Genomic DNA, 20,673 nt, shown 5'->3' with positions numbered 1-20,673 from the left:
CACATTAGTAGTAGTGACACTGGTCCCATTTTATTACCTGTTCCTCCTCCGGCCACAGAAGGCTCATTTGACACTTACCGGTACCATTTGGGGCGTGTAGAGTGCAACATCCGGGTACTGACAGTGTAGTGCATTTTGCCCTACTTCTCAGTGGGAATGCACTTATGCACTCAAAATGCTAAGTATAAATATGCCAATTGAAACATAGCCATAGCTTTGATGTGAGCGAGGATCCCCTGTGTTATTGGGGAGATCTTGGAGTGGAACTCCCCCCACCCCGCCTTAACCTGGTCCACTGCCTGTATGACACTGTACACAAATTGTCTGACATGTCCCATACTCCAGTCCCAAAAATTTGTGTTTGGAAAACAAAATTCAAGACGAAAGACACAAAGATTGTATGTATGTACACAAAAATGATTTGCAGTTGCGTAATAACAGAACATCTGTACTGTACTGTACGTTTGCTTTTACCATTTGGCAGTGTTTGCTAAAATGATCTGTTGGGCTTGGGCCTCCAATGTTTTTAAGAAAAGAAATACAAAAATACATAAAACAATCATAATATTTGTAAATATTTCAATGCGATATTTTATTTCATTATGAAAAAGTACAAAAAAAAAACACTCCGCTAAACACTGAGGAAAATTATTTAGATTTGACTGCATATGTATATATCTATGTGTAACCAATCAAATTCAGGTGAACTTACCTCCCTGCGCATCAAGGCTTGGGAGATATCCTGCGAACAGGACACCCAGAAGGGCACATAGCGGTATCAACCGATGCCTCCTCATCTACACAAAAAAAGAAAAAGTAAAATATGATGTTAGCACGACATCAACAAGACAAAGAGGACATGTCAAACATCCAAATACATAGTTTCTAAGAAATACATATATATTTTTTGGGTATTTTCATTTTTATTGAGCACTGTGGCATTCTTTTTAATAAATGACCTGACAGTTATTAATTATACAGTACAGTATAGTAAAGGCCTGCCTGTGGTCACAAGTAACATCACGTCATGAATCTGGGCAACAAATGACTTGTTAACAGTACAGTACGTGTACCATGAGTACAATGTATAATGCATTTTTCAACTCGTGAAACAATAAATAGGACCAAATAATGACTTTACAACAACAAAATCTGAATGCAAAGCTCCCTTTCATATTCATTTCCTACAAGTATTTTGTCAGGATTTGTCAGGTGATATTATTTAATCCCCTGTTGATTTTTTATGACAGCTGTATTTTAACAGAGCGAGACAGAATGTAATAAAAAAAAAAAAAAGTATGGTCATGAAGCAACAGATAGCGCTATAACTTAGGAACATTAGGACCATTTTCATTGGAAAGATGTGGGCCTCGCCACTTTGTGGTTCAAATTTCATGCTGTTTTGGGGTTGAATATGGCCTATTATTAGTGACAAACATGTACATTATAGAAAGTTTTACATATTTTTTGCCTAAATTAAGCATTTTCAAGCATACAAATAGCCAAATGAACTAAAATAAAAACATAAAAGCATTCAGAAGACACATTTAAAGACAGTATAAACGATATGTAGTATTCGACATTGGTCACAAGGTATCAGTAATGTTATTCTAGTGTTCGGTGAGACACACAAACACTAGACTTGAACAACATGCTTTTATTACAGTTTTGAATTATCTCACAAAGGGCACATTAATCCCTAATAAAAATCCCTAATAAAAACACAAGCTATTGTTTCTGCTGTAACCTACGCCAAGGTAAAACTCAACTTTGAACCCCTGACGTTACTTCCTGTCTGACCAGCAATCAGCTCCCCTAGGGAGTAACCCCGCACCATATGCAAATATCAAAGACCCCGCTTTTCCTGACCTGAGGGGGGCAGGGACAGTGTAAGTATCCTTGGAGCTAGATGGTGGCAAGAGTTAGCGTCATTAATTTGTTCCAGAACTTGGACGCTAACCGCATTTTCCCCATAAGAAATAATATCAATGCGATTCATCAAAAACATGCTAACCGAGGTTCCACTGCACAAGTAAAATGTATAGCATACTTGTATCAGTTTTAGAAAGCCCTCTGTTTTTACATGTTTATGTCTTTATGCTTCACTGATAATGTTTTTTTGTCAACGTCGAGATTTCACACTTTGTCTGGTGGTCCTTGAACTCCCATTTTTACTTGCCATTCACTTGTGGTCCCGGATTCGAATAAAAAGTGAGGATCTACTGTACAGTGTACATACTTATACAAGAACCTCATAGCAATAATAAACACGAATAAGTGCCTCACTGGCACTTATTGACAAGCAAAGCCAAAAATAATCTTAAAGCAGCCACACAGAAACACATCATATGTCCATACTGTATGTCATATGTCCAATAAATGCAAATAATAAAACAGCAACCACCAGTCTTGTATAAAGTATTCAAATGTTATATTTGAGTACAATTATGACTCGAAAATGACTCGAGTAAAAGTCTTAAAGGGGCTGCTATCTATTGTACTTAAGTATCAAAAGTACGATAACTCAAAATGTACTTAAGTATAGAAAGCAGGGCTGTCAAAAAAATGGCAGTAACTCATTTATTTAATTAATGATGTTACATTTTTTAGTGGAATTAACGCATATTAATTAACATGTTATGATGGTAGACGCTGACCTGAACACATCAATAGCAGTGCAATTCCAACACCGTATATGTATCTCTCGCAAACACGACTATCTCTCCTTTTTTGCTGAGAACAACACTTCCTCATTCTCGAGGTGCATTCACGAACACTCCGAACTCCAAACATCACTACAACATATTTACTGTGCGTGTCTGTGTGGTCTAAATAAACAGTAAAACTAAGAATAACAATAAGTGGATATTCTTACAAGCATTTAAATGTGCTCGGAAAACAATAATAGTGTCCCATTGCACTTCAAATTTTGCGGTTTCACTTTATCACAGTTTGGCAAAAACATAATGATGAAATGTAGTACTCTACACTGTTCACTAGGTGTCAGTAATGTTACTGTAATAATTGGTGGGACACACAAGCACCAGACTTGATCTCCGGAACAACAGGCTTTTATTGCATGTTTGAATGATCTCGCAACAGGCGCAATAATCCCTAAAAAACATAGGCTGTTGCCCACACAAAGCTGAAACTCATCCCAGAATCCTGGACACCATTTCCTGTCCGCCTCGCTTTCATGTCCCCTATGGCATGTGTGGCATCATAGTATTTCTTGCAGCCATTGGCTGTAACGAGTATCAACGATGCTCATTGCAAATGTAAAAGTTGGACCTAACAGAAATAGTAAAGTAGAAACATTTAAATTCAAATTCAGTACAGTATGAAACAATGTTCCCCCTAATTTTTCAAGCATGCACACAAACGACATCAGATGTGCACACTGTAGTATCACACCTGTCCAAAACACGAGGACTGTCCAACTTCCACTCATATTTTGTGTATGTTTGGGTTCTAATGAGTAATGCATGTTTTACATATTTTGTCACTTTATTCTCAACCTCAGACACAACACGCCTCATACAATTAACGATCTGGAATCTTGTAGAAAATCCCTAGTTTATAATTTGGTTTACCATTTCTTTTCTTGTTTACAATTGATTTAGTTAATTATGTATACTTTAATTTCCTTATTTGACTTTCTGTTTTGCAGCAGCCTGTTCTGGCATGTCTTCATTCTGGAAATGTACTTGAAATTGATGTCATATGTGTTCTATACTGTATGTTTACTTTTGTCTAAATTAAAAAAAAAAAAAAATCTCAACTGAACTTCCGGTCCCTTCAGCAACACAAACGCGACGTAAGACTTCCTGTATCCGGTATGTCCAGCCATCAAATTAAAAGCACAACAGTAAAACGCTCCACATTCATTCATTGGCTTTGCCGCATGTTTTTTTTTAAAGCAGCCCTTTCTCATTTGAAAAAAAAAAAAGCTAAAATTGTTATATGTTTATTTCATTTACAGTTCAGGTTGGGTTTTATTTTGTACGCTGCATGGATTGGCTGTGCGCTGAGAACGTGGGAGCAGTGCACGATTGCGCACGCGCGTACATTGACATGAAAGTATCTATACAACATTAATATAATGATCAGTAATGCTACGGGTATAACATATTCATATTCTTAGGAGAAAGCAACATTTACAGAACTCACTACACACTAAATTCTAACAGTAAAGTGCTCACATATCAAATAAGTGAATGATTAAAAATTTAAAATGTGGATTCTATTTTAATTAATAGTTCTGAACACCTTTTGTGATTCATTTAGGCTAAGCTTTTAGTTAGTTGTGAATGTGCATGATCGCCCACCATCCTCTAGGGGGTGCTGCAGCCGCCTCTGCACCACCACCTCCTAAGGCCTCAGCAGGAAAACGAGACATTGTACAAGCAAAGATAGGTTGCAGTGACCGGGAATCAATTTAGAGTATTCAATGAACATTGCATGTATGTTTTTGGGAAGCCACAGAACCTGGAGACATGCCACACAAGCACGTGGAAAACATGCATGCTCCACGCGGAAAAGCTCAAGCCACATAGATTCAAAGTCCCTGTTTATAAAAATACCGCTTTGTGTCGACATGGCACAACTAATCTCATGGTTGGGGCTGACAGCAACATTCTTCTGCACATTTGTCCATTTATGTGCTTGTGGTATGAATTGTCTTGTTTTTCTAAAATTGGTGTGGTTGAGCTTTTAGGCGTTCGACGCTCTTCCAGTTGCATGGAAGTATATAGTGCAAAGTGTAAATTGATACATAGCTGTTACCATAGCAACACAAATGCAACCACACTGCCCCCTGTGTGGGGTTCGGCCCTTTTAAAATTTAAAGGCAAGACCACACACATGCACACACACGCACACACGCACACCGGAATGCACACGACTTAACAGAAACAAAATGTCATAAAAGAGTAAAATGTTGCGGAGAGTAAAATTAAGGAAATGTTTTGTTTTATTTTAAGATTTTAAAGAATAACAAGCACATCCAAGGATATAATCTGTGCCTAAGTATTAAAACAAGCATGGGAAACTTTTCCTTCCGGATACTTTTTCTGCACAGGAAAGCACTTTCAACCTACACGCACACATTTTCCCTTGAGGTAACTCCAGGCTTGTCCAGCTGCACATATGACAGGACAGTAAATATGATCCAGACAATGTTTTTTGTTGTTGGTTTATTTGCATTTGCACACACACACACACACACACGCATTGAGGAGCTGCCATAAATGTAACAAAAATAGTATCAAATTGACTAAACAACACTTAATAAAAAGATGAAAAAAGACAAAGAAATAATGTAAATCCAATAGATCCGTTCCAGAAAGCCACACACTGTTCTATAGTTTTAACAATTATACTTTTACATGCAGAAAGCAATTCAAAATGCATATAAATGCATATCAATGATACATAAAAGGGAAAAATGAACATTTTAGGTTACTTTTACTTTCACTGAAGACGTGAGATAAAAACACAATATGGCAGAGAGATCAAAACGGACACCACTTTCATGTTTTGTTTCCCACCTGAAGTCCCTGCTTTTCTTATTGAACATGGCTGCAAAGTAAACCCAAAATTGAGCCAAAGAAAGCTGCATGTGCCAGCATTTTCATGAAGAGGTTGAGAAACACTATACTGAATTCAAGAAATAACTCATTGTAAAACAAAAAGATGGTGACCGTGTTGATCTCCCTAACCTTAAATGTTTATTTATGCCTTTAATTTGTCAGTTACATGCATTTAAAATTGTTTTATGCATGTAAAAATCTAATTGTAAAGCTATAAAAATACGTTTTGTGTTAACATTTTTAAGACTTGTGGCGTAACTGTGTTAGTTACCAAAGAACTACAGAGTCAGCCGTTGATGACATCATAGACAGGCGAAGGAGCTGTCCTCAAATTTCTCTTTCCATTTATTAGGAAGTTAATAGGTTTTGTGATAAAGATACATTGAGAACACAGTTGCACTAATAACTCAACAAGACCCACACCATATTGTACAATAACCAGACAAACTTTTGGCTTAAACTTTCAACATTAACCGAAAAACATGATAACCAGGGCATACGCTAACCGAGGTTCCACTGTAAAAGTTTAGGGTGTTTATTTTTAGTAAAATGCAACAAGGCAGAGAAGTATAACAGTAAGAATTTAAACAGTGTGAATGACTTTTATTTGTAGAAACGTAAAGTTCCTTATTGGCTGAAGCGCAGAATTAATCATTCCGTTTTGTAACCCCATTACCCATTTCGACTGAACAATGGCGGCACACTGCTTTTATCTTATCCACTTGTTTCTCCAAGTGTTCCCAAACAAGAGACTTTAACAACGAAAAAGGGTTTTTGAGCTCTGGCTTCTCCTTGGCATTGCTAGCCATGGCTCCCGCTAGCCAAAGGTTGGGCTGCACTGTTTTTATTTGCTGTGTAGACGCTTGATGGCATAAACACTCCATGTCCCTCCCTTAATGTGTATCGTGTGGGAAATCAGTACACCTCTGTACCAAAAATCTGTACCGAAAAGTCAGATTATGAATACATGTACAGTAACATAAATTAATACAGTCAAATATTGCTGTGCGCTCAGTAAAGCATCAGTAAAGCATTATAACACCACTGTTGTATATTAGCGATAGATTAGATCAGGGTTGTCCAAACTTTTTCCACAGAGGGCCGCGTACACAAAAATGAAAGAATGCGGGGGCCACTTTAATATAATAAATTTGATATTTAAAAAAAAAAAAATCCATCTGTTTTATATATATGTATATACATATATATAAAACACTTTCTGTTCAAGATGACAACTTTTGTTGTTCTTAGTGTTATTAATATTAATGTGGCGTCCAGTGTTATTAATATCAACTTTTTCTATAATGTGCTGCAGGCCACAAATGCCCCCCGGGCCGCACTTTGGACATCTTTGCATCACGTGTACTTTATTTTGAAAATAAGTTTTAATTTACATGTAGCCCAGGAAACAACATGAGTTATATTTGAATTGCTTGTGCGTGTTATAAGTCTACCGCCGTATGAAATGAAGCCATCGCTCGGAAATCAATAACGTCATTACTGATGTTCTGTTGTTAAATAAGATTTAAATACATGAGATAATGTCAGACGTTTCTTATAAGCACAAAAAAGCTCTGTTTTACCATCCATACACAAAAGCTGAAGCAGCACTTTTTGCTTACAGGTGACGGAAAGCTCCAAAACTATGGTGACCGACTGGGGCAAATGAGCAGCAATCTCCAAACGCTCATCAAAAACGCCAAAAAACACATGCAACGGAAAAAATGCTAACTAAACTAAAAATGCTGCAATCTCATAAACAAACCCCCAAAACACATGCATGAGAGAAATGCTGCAAATTGACGGAACAAAACGGCAGCCTTCTAGCTGGCTTACTGCAGGATATGACATGTGTGCACGATGGTGTGTGATGTAGCATGAAATGCTCTCGTAAATATCAACACCAAAACCATCAGTAAGAGATTTGGAAGATGACACCAGCCCTGATTGCAGTGTTCTCTATCACAAGTGAGTAATAGTTGAACTGCCTACTCTTGATTGATGTCCGTTAAGTCAAGATAGCTGTTGCCATAAAAAATAGTCGCTCTCTGAGACCAGTCCTTCCAGAACATGGTTCCAAGTTTCCAGACATCTGCGCTACATCATGGAAAAAGGCGAGCCATAAACTCTAACATACTGATTTATAGTGTATTTCTTTAAATCCTTTGTTAAGAGTTCTTCTGCTGCACCACTGCCAGACATGATAGCAGCATCCATGGGGCTTGAATTATTGCATGGGGTTCTACCAGGGGTGGGCAGACGGATCCAGGATGAGATCAGTACTAGCGTAATGTTGATATTATTCAGCACTCCTCTAGTGATTCTTCCTGAGATGGGATATTAGATTTATTTTATTGAAGGGAGGTGTCTTACTCCCCCCTCACATCAGCAGCACTTTATGTCATGTTGTGCCAGACAGGTTGGACTTTAGTTTTGGTTTTCTTTAGTTTTCACAGTGTCCTGTTTTGTGCTTTTATTTTAGTTTTCTGTTTTTTCTGTTTCCTGTTTGATGTGCAGCAGCTTTGGACATTACATTATCGGGCATCCCGAGCCGAGAGCCAATAGTAGTTTTTGTTTTGTTGACTTATGTTTCACTATTGACTTTATTTTGTTAAAAAAATAGTTGTATTTAATAAAAGGGAATAATTTCATTATTTTGTTGATATTGTTACATTGTCTTATGTTGTTGGATTCATAGAATGTTCACAAATTTTTGTCCTTTGTTTTATTCTGATTCTAATCATGATCAACAAATTTTAAAGTCACAAAAATCACTCAAAGAGACTGAAAATTTCAAAATAATACGTATCTTTATCATCGGTATCAGCACTACTTGGCCCCTAGTTACTTGGCCTTAAGTCAATACCAAAATTTGCAGTATCGCCCATCAGTAGTATTTTGTTGAAAACGTTAAACATGTCTCCTATGGAGCAGTGAGAAAAGACATGCAGAGTCTTTGTTGAACGGTGTGTTGCAGTAAAGTGGAAGATTGATGTGTCACACCTGGTTCTGCTGTCCACTAGCCCCCCCACCTCCCTAATCTGGCAAGTTGTGTGGAAAAAGCTGTCTTCCCACTTTTCCATTCTTGCACTGTTTTCAGATAGGGTGTGGTTTTTGGGCTACTGCTGCAATGGAAGCATCTCGCCATCTAAATACTGCAAAGCTCTTCTTTGGCAGCCCGGATGCATGTTTACGTTTGAACAGAATCCATCTTTGGAGATACGCGTAACACAGGACATTGCAGTGGTTCATTTGAGCAGCATTAGCTTTCATGGCAACCAACTAACGACAGAATGTTATATCGTCTCCTGCAACCCCATTGGAGAAGATTGCATGAAGATAAGCTCAAAGTTAAGAACACCTCAGACATAACATTGATGTGGTCTTAGCTTAAACTGTCAGCGCTAAAGTGTAGGTTGGAACCAATGGAACCAAACCAGTGTGCTATAAGCCGACCACTGTGATTATAGCGTCCATTAAAACGATGCATTTTTTCAAATCAACACTTTTAGACATTTTGCAAAATGACAGTGTTATAAAAGTGTATGAAACCTACCCTGAGTTGAGGCAGCGAGACTCCACTGTATTGCTAGCTGAAGAAAAACTATCAGTTGAAAATGACTGCAAGATGACTTCTGGTCATTATCCTCCTGATGTCTGCTTGCAGGGATTTTCCTCCGAGAGCAGGTAGATGAGCAAGGCAGTGATCCAAGCACAGGTATTTACTGTGCAGAGACAATCGAAGGTTGAAACAGAAAGAGACACGGCTGTCACCCTCCCAGTCTCGACCCAGAGGAGCTGTGGCGCTGCGTTCAAGGCTGGGATGGGACAAATTTCCAAACTCTTGGAATTCTGCCGCCTCGCGCTTCCTCCCTCCCACTTTTTCTGAAGGAAAAAGAGGAAGAGGGAGTGAGCGGGGGAGAAAAGGACTAAATGAAAAGCAGACACACACTGTAGGCCTGTTTGGTCTGAGCTACGGGGAAAACGATGTCACAAATCTAGCTTTCTTTCTGAGTGTTGTCATCTCTACAAACTTTCCAAATGTTATATAAAAAGCTGTTCACGTTTGCATTCTTTCTGACATAGACCTTCCTGCTCTTTCTATTTGAATCAGACTAGCCTGAGTCCTCACTAAATACAACTCACTGTTAGCAATGTGCAACATGGTTCTGTAGGGGGACACATTTGGCAACTACACTATTCTATCCATGAAATTCTATGGCGAAAAAATGAAAAATAGGCGTAAACACAGAAAAAAAATCCCACAAGGATACCTTTGATGAGAAGAAGAAAACAACAAAAGGGAGATAATACTAGTCACATGCAGTGCACTAGAATATCAAAACCAGGTACTTATGCTTTGAGACGAATTGCATTGTCCCACAATTGGCCGTGGCAGTGTGTGTCATTTAGATGGTACACCTGAAAAGTGTTGACTTGTGAGTTTGTGCACTGTTTGCGTACCGTAACGCATAAGTTAAGTGTAAGGCACGCAATTTGTGAGCAAAAATGGTGCACACTGGCACCACTTATTTAAGTCAAGTACAGTCATCCGTCGTTAGACTGGTTCAAACATCCCTATCCCGTTTTTTTTTTGTCCCTCATGTATCAAGGGGGCTTTACAATGACATCAAAAACAGAGAAGAACTGTGAATAACAAAAACGACTTCACAAAAATGGATCGGTAAGAATAGGAATGAACAAGAAACCACGGCCAAAACGAAGAAAACAGTGGCTTTTGAAGGCCGAACTGTTCCAGTGCAATCAGTTGAGTTCAGGTGCCGCTGCCGCAGGGCCTGTGAACAAGGGCACTGAGAGAAAGAGCAGACGAGTGGCACAAAACAGGACACTGTTGGCTCTTTGATGATTTTCCTGCTTCTTGTTTTAATGAACATGTCTACCAGATGTCCACTCTCACTCTCTGAGGACGAGGATGTTTTCAGATATGTTAAAGCCCTCAAAAATTGAGTTAGCTCGATGGATGAATAAAATTGTAAAGAAGTACCATACCTTCAATGTTTGAACACCTTTGTCTTATGGTGCATAATAGAGGTGCAGTCAATTTTATACATCCATGGGACAGAATGGACAGAATATGTCACTTTATGCACATTCTGTATCATGAATTGCACTGCCTTCAATTTTTGTGGAGTTTTTTTCTTGCAAAAACAAACCAACCAAAATAAGCCTCTCTGACTGGTGACACTTACAAGTAGGAAGGCGAGAACAAGCCAGATGTATGCTGGCCACAAAAAAAATGCTGTGATTCTACCTCAGATCAACATAAATGTTAATGATGGCATAACTTTTAATGTGGTGTTAATTCTGAAATATATATTTACACCATGCTCTGTGGCCCGGAGCAGCAGCAGCGAGCTGGAGAACACTGCAGAGCATTTAGATATTTTTTCTTGGATGGATGGCAACACCTCTGTGTAGGTCACATACGGGCAGAGCATCCACTAAACCTGCTCAAATTGGCATAACCGAAAATGAATCCTGTAAAATGATTGTAGTAAATGACAAGATTTTTTTCTTTACTAAAATCATTACATTTATGATAATTCAATTAGAATTTTGATGTGTTGTAGGTATTTTTTTTATTACGTTTTTGAATAAATTCCAATGGCAGCTCCTTTTATGTGGTTATATGACTGACAATATTAAATATTGTATATTTATTTTTCTGTAGTGCACCTAAAAGTAGTTATAGCTGGGTTTCTACCATCAGGGCAAGTCACTCTACTAATTTGCTTGGCTTAGTTTTTATGCTAGAGGCCCTTCCTGACACAACACTCCCATATATCCGGACTGGCACTCGGTGTAGAGCCACTGTAGAATGTACCACTACACTACACTACACAAAGGTGCGGTCTAACAAAGTCTGTTTATGACAGAGTGAATGTAAAACAGTGAATGCTGTGGTCCAGTCTTGTTTTTTCCACCTGAGACAGTTAGCGAAGATAAAACCTTGCCTTCCCGCTGACGTCTTTGAGCATGCTGTTCATTTATTTATTACTTGCCGCTTGGACTACTGTAATTCCTTGTATTATGGTTTGGGTCAATCATCCTTACATCGTCTCCAGCTGGTTCAAAATGCAGCTGCCTGCTTGTTAACTGGCACCAAGAGATGGGAACATATAACCCCAATCCTGGCCTTTTTACACAGGTTACCCGTTACTTACAGGATCCTGTTCAAAATCCTTCTTTTGGTTTTCAAATCGCTGAATGGTTTGGCTGCCTCATGCTTATCTGACTTGCTGACCGTTTATGTTCCCGCTAGAACAATGAGGTCCAGCTCACAGCTCCTCTTAACCATTCCCAGATCTAATCTTAAATCTCGGGGTGATAGGGCCTTCTCTGTCGCTGGTCCGAGACTTTGGAATGGCCTGCCCCCAAACATTAGATCTGCACAATCACTGCAGCATTTTAGATCTTTATTGAAATCTTACTTTTATGGACTGGCTTTCACACAGGTTAACCTGGGCATTGTTTTATTGCTTTTTATTGTTTTCATTGTGTTTTACTTTTATTTTGTCATTGTTTTTAATTATTTTTATTGTTCTTATTGATTTTACTGTTTTATTAGAGTCATTAATTTGGTCCATTGTTTTTCCCTTTGGGTTGTACAATCTATTATTAGGTGTGTAGTTTTGTGTTTTATTGGCTACTGTACAGCACTCTGGGCAGTCTATAAATAAATTACCTTTACTTCATAGTTGTACCCACAACACAGCTCTATATGTATACAATATAGCGTATACAGTATATGCAGCACCACTTGGTACACAGACAGTAAAAAAAACAAACCTCCAGCCTTTAAAAATTCCAAAGTGAAGGAGGGCTGCTGTAGGATGTTCTGTCAGAGAGCTAAAGCAGACACTCTTCCCCGAGGTCAGTATTGTGTGACATGAACCTGACTCCTGCACATCTGTGGTGCTCAGCTGAGAGAAGGTAAACTCTTGTATCCTAAACTGGCTCAACAGTCAGACAATACTTTATTCATCGGGTGCAAAAAAGAGAGACTGAAAGTGAGCCATATGGAAGTACTTAGAACACTAGCCTCTTGTATCTATGTTATGTTCACTGAAAACCATTACTCATGCTAACATATTTGCAGCAAAGCATTGCTGTGTTGTGATGGTGCTAGGCAACCGCTGTTGAACCATCCATTTATTTATGCAGTATGAGAGACGAAAGCAACTAGAAGAAGTCCCTAAATACCCAATTATTAATCGCATAGTCTATCGTGAAAGAAACACTCTGGATGTATTATTTTGTATTTTATTATTTTAGCATGCTAAAATAGGACAGGAATAGGGGAGTTGAACATGCCTCATTCTTATCCACTCCTGATCAAAATTTTCAGACCAGTTAAAAAAATGGCAAGAATTTACATTTTGCACTGTTGGATCTTAAGTACCGTAAGTAGTAAGTAGAGTTTCAAAATGTAAAAAGAAGACATGGGAGTGAGACAAAAAAAAATAAAAAAATTGAGTAAGCAATTTATTGCAAACAAGCATGAAACTGAAATACCATGTTCATCAGCTGATCAAAAGTTTAAGACCACAGCCTTTAAAAGCCAAATTCGTTACAAAAAATGTGTTATTTTCTGTCAGGTATTCAGACTGTCTTGATCTCTTGATGGCAAAACAAAAACATGTTCTCTCTTTGAATGCTGCTGGCTTGTTGAGCTGCGTAAGCAAGGCCTCTTGCAGTGCACCATTGCTGCTGATGTTGGACGCAGTAAGAAAGTCATTTTAAATTTTTTAAAAGATGCTGAGGGTTATGGAAGACAAAGGTTAAGTTCTAGACCCAAAAAATGTGACCGGCCCTGAACTGGAGGATGCAATTGACTGTCCGTCAAGACATCAATTGCTTTTTTTTGTCTCTCTCCCATTTCTTCTTTTTGTAATTTGAAGCTCTACTTAGAGGCTCCCTTAGATCCAACAGTGCAAAATGTAAATTCTTGCCATTTTTCACTGGTCTTTGATCAGGAGTGTATTAAGATCTCTTAAACACAGTTTATTCTTTAACCTCTTAAACCCTGGGTGTAAGAGGGCCATTTTGCAAGAAAAAAACAAGATAAATAAGATTTTAGTGTGCATTTATAGATGACGAAGTGATTTAAATGTGCTGGTTTTCATTGTTTTTCATTGGGCCTTTAGTTAACTGCCATTAGGGCACTCTATTCCATGTGGCTAGAGATATACAGTAATCCCTTGTTTATCACGGTTAATGAGTTCCAGACCCGACTTTGATAACTGGATTTCTGTGAAGTTATTTATTAGTTATTAGTTATTTATTAATAAAATTAAAATAAAATTATTAATAATAAAAAAATAAATAATAAAAAAAGTTTTAAAAAAAGTTATTTATTAAGGCATATTTTTGTAGTTACAGCATAGAAAACCTGTTTATGATCTTGTAAATATGATTTTTAACATTATTAGAGCCCTCTAATGAAATATGAAATAACTATGAAATAGTAAATATGAAATAATCTATGAAATAACACCCCTATAGTCTCCTTTACACTTGTAACACACATTTGTCACTTGTGTTATAGTAGACATAGTAAGAGTAAATAAGCCATTTAAGACATAAATAAGACGCCTGCTCAAGTGTGTTACTATACATTTGTTCCGTAGGGGTGCTGAATGAGGGGAGGACCGGAAGTGAAGTTGGGATTCAGACATGAGTTTCATCTTGGCATGGGTTACGGCTGCAACATTAGCAAGTGATTTTATTAGGGATTTTTATTTGGGATTATTGTATCTGTTGTGACATGATTCAAACCTGCAATAAAACCCTGTTGTTCAGGCGATCAAGTCTGGCTTTTGTGTGTCTCACCAGTGATAAGTGAAGTAGGATTCAATATTAATTAACAGAATTTTTCGAGCATAGAAAACCTGTTTTCTAAATACGGTTAACATTTTTAGCGCCCTGTGGACATGAAATAACATCCCTATAGTCACCTTTACACTCCTAATATTCTTTACACTACATTGCGCAGGCTATGGGATCACTGCAGGGACATACGAGATGGTCGCCACTCTAATAGCAAGCTACTGAGCTAATTAATTAGCTTCTCCAATGTACTTATTCAAACTAAGTGGGGAAGGACAAAGTAAGAAGCCAAACACGTCACACTTCCACATGGGATGCGAGGAAAACCGTTTTTCAGTCTATCATGTCAGACATGCCATGGCTGACTCCATGCAGTGTGAAGGTAATGTAGGGTAACTTCCAATGTGTAAGCCGCTACTTTTTTGTTAGACCTTGAACCCTGCGGCTTATACAGCTCTCTGGTGGACACAGGGAGCTGAATGAATAATTGCAAATAAAAGAACTGCTTTGTTGGGAAGCAATGCATGATGGTAAGCTGGTAAAATAGCTGTTATTTTTTTATTCTAAACTTGTATTGGTACTTGTCTTGTATATTTATTACCTACCTTTTCAGTGTTAAGCTGCTGTGTGATGATTTCAGTGTTTCTAAGATGACACCGTGAGCCAGACTCTTATACTGAGTAATTACCTCCTGCGATTTCTGATGGGTTGATAAGCTCGTTGTGAGTTCCCTTGTAGCTTGTGTTTGGCTCCTGTCAAATAAAGAGCTACCTGGTCGTCACGGACTCGTACGCGACACAGTTTGCCATTTTATAACGTGGACATGTGCGGCTTATAGTGCGGTGCGGCTTACATATACAGTCTATACATATCTATCCACTCTTTAAATCTAGTGGGTGCGTCTTAAACACCGGGAATTATAGTAATCTCATGTCATGTCTCATCAATCTAACATTACTGATGCCTTTTGACCAGAATATTACTTTGTCTTTCAATATTTTTTTTCAATATTTTTTGACTAAAAGGCCATAGTCAACCACGAAACATCAATCATTTATTAATTAATTAATTTAAAAAAAACGTGATAGAGTGAAGGAGCGATGTTCGAATTGCGTTGTAGTGAGGGATGACAGTATATGTGCTTTAGTCCGATAAGGTATTATGCTTGGAAATGCTTAATTTAGGCAAAAAATAGGTAAAATTTCCTTTAATGTGCATAATCTTTTGACTAATAGGCCATATCCAACAATGAAACAGCATGATTTATTAATTCATGCATTTTTGAAAAACCATGATAGAGTGAAGTTGCGAAATTCATAAGTGTGTGAAGTGGCGAGGGGCGATTGTATGATGCAAGCATTGCGTAGCGGTTACCATAGGAACACAGAAGCAACCATGCTGCCTCCTGTACTGGGGTCCAGCGAGCACCATTGCTGTACAGGTACTTACACATCAAAAGCTCAAATATTTCCTGACAATAATGTCTCACACATCTTTTAATAGTTGCCTGAGTTGTCTAGGTGGGGCCAAGCAGACAGTTGTGGTAAAGACAATCTTTGATTGACACCACCATGTCCACTCGGTTTGGCTGAATAACAATAAAGTACTTGTACTGTTCTTTTTTTAAAGCTTCTCTCACTTGGCGTTCACTCCATTCAAAAATAAATATGATACAAATTGGCATTTTCTTCAGCGGTTAAAAGTGTTCTGGGAGTGGTTCAAATGTCACTAGGCTAAAAGTATGACAAGCATAGGAAATCTCTTCCTCAGCCATATTAGTCATGATTCATCATGGTTCATTATTGGTTATGGAACGTAAATCAGCCCATAGGCCTACGTGTATTTCACTACAAAATGTCACTGTGTTGGTGACCTTATAGGACCATGAAAAAATGTCACCAGAAAAACAGCTCAAAACTCAGAAAGCAGCTACAGGGACGGAGCAGCAAGGCAGGACAGGAAGAGGCAGCAAACATTAAAAAAAACCATAATAATACCAGAAAGGAGTAGGACCATCGTCAACTAGATGATAAAAAGTACGTGGCCGTCGTAATCAGTAGTATAAGAACAATCGTCTTTCTGCTGGAGCTGTGTGCACTGATTTACAGTCAGCTTCAGGTCTGCCTCATTGTTCCGCCACTTGTCGGTAAAAATAGGTGATCTGAAGCAGAAACACCGGAAAAAGCAAATGGGGTGAAACTGGGACCGGACTTGAGTGGAAGGAGGGAGGAGCACGGCTGACGCAGGAGGGACCATGGTAACCAGGTGAAGCTACTGAGACATGAGAAAATACGAAGGAGGGACACAAGGCATGGAAATACAAGTGTATCATTCTGTGTTTCTTTAATTTTGTTTGAGTCCTCTACTCAAGTTTGTTTGTTCCCAGATTTCCGTATTTCTGCTGTGGCGTGGATCAGCGAGGCACACCGGTAGCCATTTGTCAATTAGTTGTACTTTTAAGGATATCGGCTGCAGCAGGAAGACACCGGCTTGTCCTTCACTCCAGACTCCTTACTACTGTGAGAGCTGCATCCCTTTCCAGTCTGCCTCCAGCATTTATCATTTTTTCCTAAGTATTTGCCTCCCTGTTTTTTGTACTTGCTCCATTTTTATTGCTAGCACATTTTCCTACCAAGCCTGCCTGCTCACCTCTTTGCTTTGCCTCAGTCGTCCTTTTGAAGGAGTTGTTACTTTTGGTTCTACCTAGTTCATCTATTTTTTCAGAGTGGCCTTTTTTGTTAGTCGTTTTGGAATGACATGCACCTGTACTGTACATGAACCTGCCTTACCCCAAAAATGTCATAACTACAAAAACCAAAAAGGCCAAAGCAAAATCATTCATTCAACCATAAGCTCGTTTATAACGAATATCCGGCTCATCCCCAGTACATACCACTAGATCTTTGAGGGTCTTATCGCTGCTTCATGCTTATATGCCTTGATTGGGGTCTATGGTGCCCATTTGTCTAGAATGTCAGCAAAGAAGTACTGTAAGTCATAAGGTGAAAGGAACAACCTAAAGAAGACCTAAACAAGGCTACAAAAATGTTTTCTACAATTCATTTTCAAAATAGCACAGTGGCCTCCAGAGTTAAATGGAAAGAGTGTGGGTGTCTACCAGGACTCCTCCTCAAGCTTGCCAAAGTGAGTAATCAGGGGAAGCTCGCTTTGGTGAGAGAGGTGACTAAAAGAATCTGATGTTCACTTAGCAGCCAGAAAAGTTTGTGGCAGTGAGGCATGTGGTTTAGCATGTCTGCTTCACAGCCAGGGGCGGACATACAGTACCATTAGGCATTGTAACATTGGATTTTTTTCCACAACCTGATTCTCCACAAATTACACCGTTATTTGGTGTTTGTCATAACATTACAACATCTTTTTTCTTTAATATTTCATCTTTATGCTACCAAAATGATGTTACAGGAAAGCCATGAACGTTGCTGAACAACAGAAATGCAAAAATACTCAAGGCAAAAATAATATTGGAGAACAAAGTGCAAACAACAGACAGACAGAGCTGTAGAAAAGGTCAAGACTTAATAATAGTGCAAATGTAATTTGGGGGGATGAAAAAATTCTAGGAATAAATACTGCATAAGATGTATAGTATTCTTTATGCTATATGGTACAGACAGGTAAAATCAGGCGAACATGAGTGAACTATAAGGAATAATATGGTGTCTTCCTGGTGTGAATGCACAGAAAGGAGGAATATAAAAAAAATATAAACAGAAAATACAGGTGCAAAAACGGTTTAAGACCACAAAGAATTACTAAGATGGAAATGTGTTGCACACATGAGAGCACAGCTGCACACCATGTTAATGTAGCCTTTGATTTGCGTCTCTGTCACGTGATCTACACCGGGGGACATCCCACAGATGTGGCTATTCCCTTCTCTGCTGCCTTGGCTGGCCCTGCACGTAATCTTTACATTTTGGGAGCTATAAACATCAGCATCTTATTATAATCATCACAATTTCTTTCAGTTAGTGATCTGCGAAAACACAGATTTCCTTTCCGATACGATACTGAGTAGGATTCAGGCTAGACAATACCAATATCGCAATATCGCAGTTCGAATATCGCTCCCTCCCTATATTGCGTTTTTTCAAAGAATAATTAATAAATGATCGCTGTTTCGTGGTTAACTATAGCCTATTATTAGTAAAAAAAAAATATTAAAAGACAAGTTATACAGTATGTAGTATTCTGGTCAGCAGGCATCAGTAATGTTATGAGACATAGTTGTTAGTTGTTAAAATAGTTGTTTTTTTATTTTAAACTCGTATTGGTACTTGTATTATATATTTCTTAGCTACCTTTTGAGTGTTAAGTTACTGTGTATGAGTTTAGTGTTGTTTGTAAGATGACACCATGAATCAGACTGTTATATTGAGTAATGACCTCCTGCGATTTCCAAAGGGTTGACAAGCTTGTCGTGAGTTTTTGTTCGTAGCTCATGATTGGCCCCTGTCAAATAAAGAGCTACCGGGCCCTCACGGACTTGTGTGCGCCACAATATGCCATTTTATGACGTCGACATGTGCGGCTTATAGTCCGGTGCGGCTTATATATGAACAAATCTGTTTTTCTCTCTAAATTTAGTGGGTGCGGCTTAAACACCGATTATTTCTTATATACAGTACATTACACTGCATGGAGATTGGCTACTGAGTCAGCAGAGCCGAGTCGAGCCGAGCTGACTTAAAGGCCAATATTTCTAAAATTGATATCCATTTAAATAACATTTTATGTAGTATTTTACAAATTGTTTTATTTATTTATATTTATTTTTATTTTCTCAAGTGCTGTTTTTATCATTGCGCCTGAACATTTCCCACGACCCGATGGTTGGGGACCCCTGCCAAACCTGCTTGGGGATATGATGTGTGCTCTTTTAAACATTTGAAAATCCAGTAAAATTGTATCGTTTGTACACTGTATCGAATCATACTGAGTCATTCTGTTTTAAAAATATATGGTTTTTGAATCGTCTTGTGTATCTAGATGCATATCGAATCGTCTGCTACAAAGAGATTTATAACCCTAGTCTTGTGTCTTCTTTAGCAGGGGGACCTGGTGGGCACTGCAGTCCATCACAGCAACGTGTGTTACTCATGCTTCTCTTGATGACTGTGCTCCCAACTCCCTTGACATCATTAACCAGCTTCTCCCATGTCATCCAAGACTGGTCCCTCAACTTTCTCACCGTCTTCCTTACCCCACTAGTTGACATTTTGCATGGAGCTCTAGAAGGAAGAGCAATTGACTTGCGAATGTCTAAAATGCAATGTGTTATTCAACAAGGTATATGACATTATATGGTCTTGTCCAAACAATGCAAGTACAGTTATCCCTCGTTTTTTGTGCTTAAGTAATGTAATCAGCGAAAATAAGCCATTCAAGACATAAATAAGCTCATGTGTGTTGCAATAAATGTGTTATGGACATGTGGAGGACGGGAAGTGAGATCAGGGGTTCAGATTTGAGTTTTAGCTTGAGTGTATACAGCCACAACAATAGCCTGTTATTGTTATTGATTATTATTATGTTACTATTATTGTGCCTGTTGTGAGATAATTCAAACCTGCAATAAAAGCCTGTTGTTCCGGCATCAAGTTGAGCGCTTGTATGTCTCATCGAACAATTATACTAACACTGTTGACAACTAGTGACTAGTGTAGGATACTACATAGCATCACGTTTGCTTTTTCTGAATGCCTTACATTTGTATTTTAGCTCATTTAGTTTTTTGCTTGAAAATTCTTAATTCTTGCAAAAATACATACCATTTGCTTAAATATGCATATTTTTGACTAATGATAGGCCGTATTCAACCACGAAAAAGCATGATTTATTAATTAATATATATTTTTTAAAATGCGATAGACTGAAGCCAAGAAATTCAAACCGCGATGTGGCGAGGGATGACTAGGTGTCCGTCCGTCCGTAAATTAACACCGTGCATTTAGCAAATGATCTCCAGTGTAGTACAAAGTGATAGTACAGAGAGAATCTGGTCCTCATTATGTTTTCCTGAACATCAACTTAGTTGGTTAGTTTTATTGGTCACTCCTCTGGACTTTTATGTGGAGGTTTCAAAGTACAAACTTAATGCATAGAAGCAAGCTGTACCAAGTTTTTTTTAATAGTTTCCTTAGAAAAACAAAAATGTTTAACTGTTTGAAATAGGTTTACATGGCACTAACGCCACATTTTAAAGCAAAGT

At 38.3% G+C, this 20,673-nt stretch overlaps 1 protein-coding gene across 3 annotated transcripts in view; it reads right to left on the bottom strand.

Annotated features, from left to right (window-relative positions):
* The window catches only part of LOC129187469 (collagen alpha-3(VI) chain-like), a 118,406-nt gene extending 108,988 nt beyond the window's left edge, over nucleotides 1-9,418 (bottom strand). For 2 of the 3 annotated variants that reach the window (XM_054786828.1, XM_054786830.1), the window contains exons 1-2: nucleotides 9,148-9,418; nucleotides 713-797 (exon numbers count right to left, since the gene is read on the bottom strand). In XM_054786828.1, coding sequence (XP_054642803.1) covers nucleotides 713-797 — 85 coding nt within the window. In that variant the 5' untranslated portion in view covers nucleotides 9,148-9,418. The remainder of the gene's footprint in view (nucleotides 1-712; nucleotides 798-9,147) is intronic. The other variant, XM_054786831.1, reaches the window with a different exon arrangement.
* Between the last annotated feature and the right edge of the window lie 11,255 nt (nucleotides 9,419-20,673).

Source organism: Dunckerocampus dactyliophorus, chromosome 9 (assembly GCF_027744805.1).
Source record: "Dunckerocampus dactyliophorus isolate RoL2022-P2 chromosome 9, RoL_Ddac_1.1, whole genome shotgun sequence".
Classification (NCBI taxonomy): Eukaryota; Metazoa; Chordata; class Actinopteri; order Syngnathiformes; family Syngnathidae; genus Dunckerocampus; species Dunckerocampus dactyliophorus.
The sequence above is the reverse complement of the archived record's forward strand: the minus strand, read 5'-3'. Positions and strand labels throughout refer to the sequence as shown.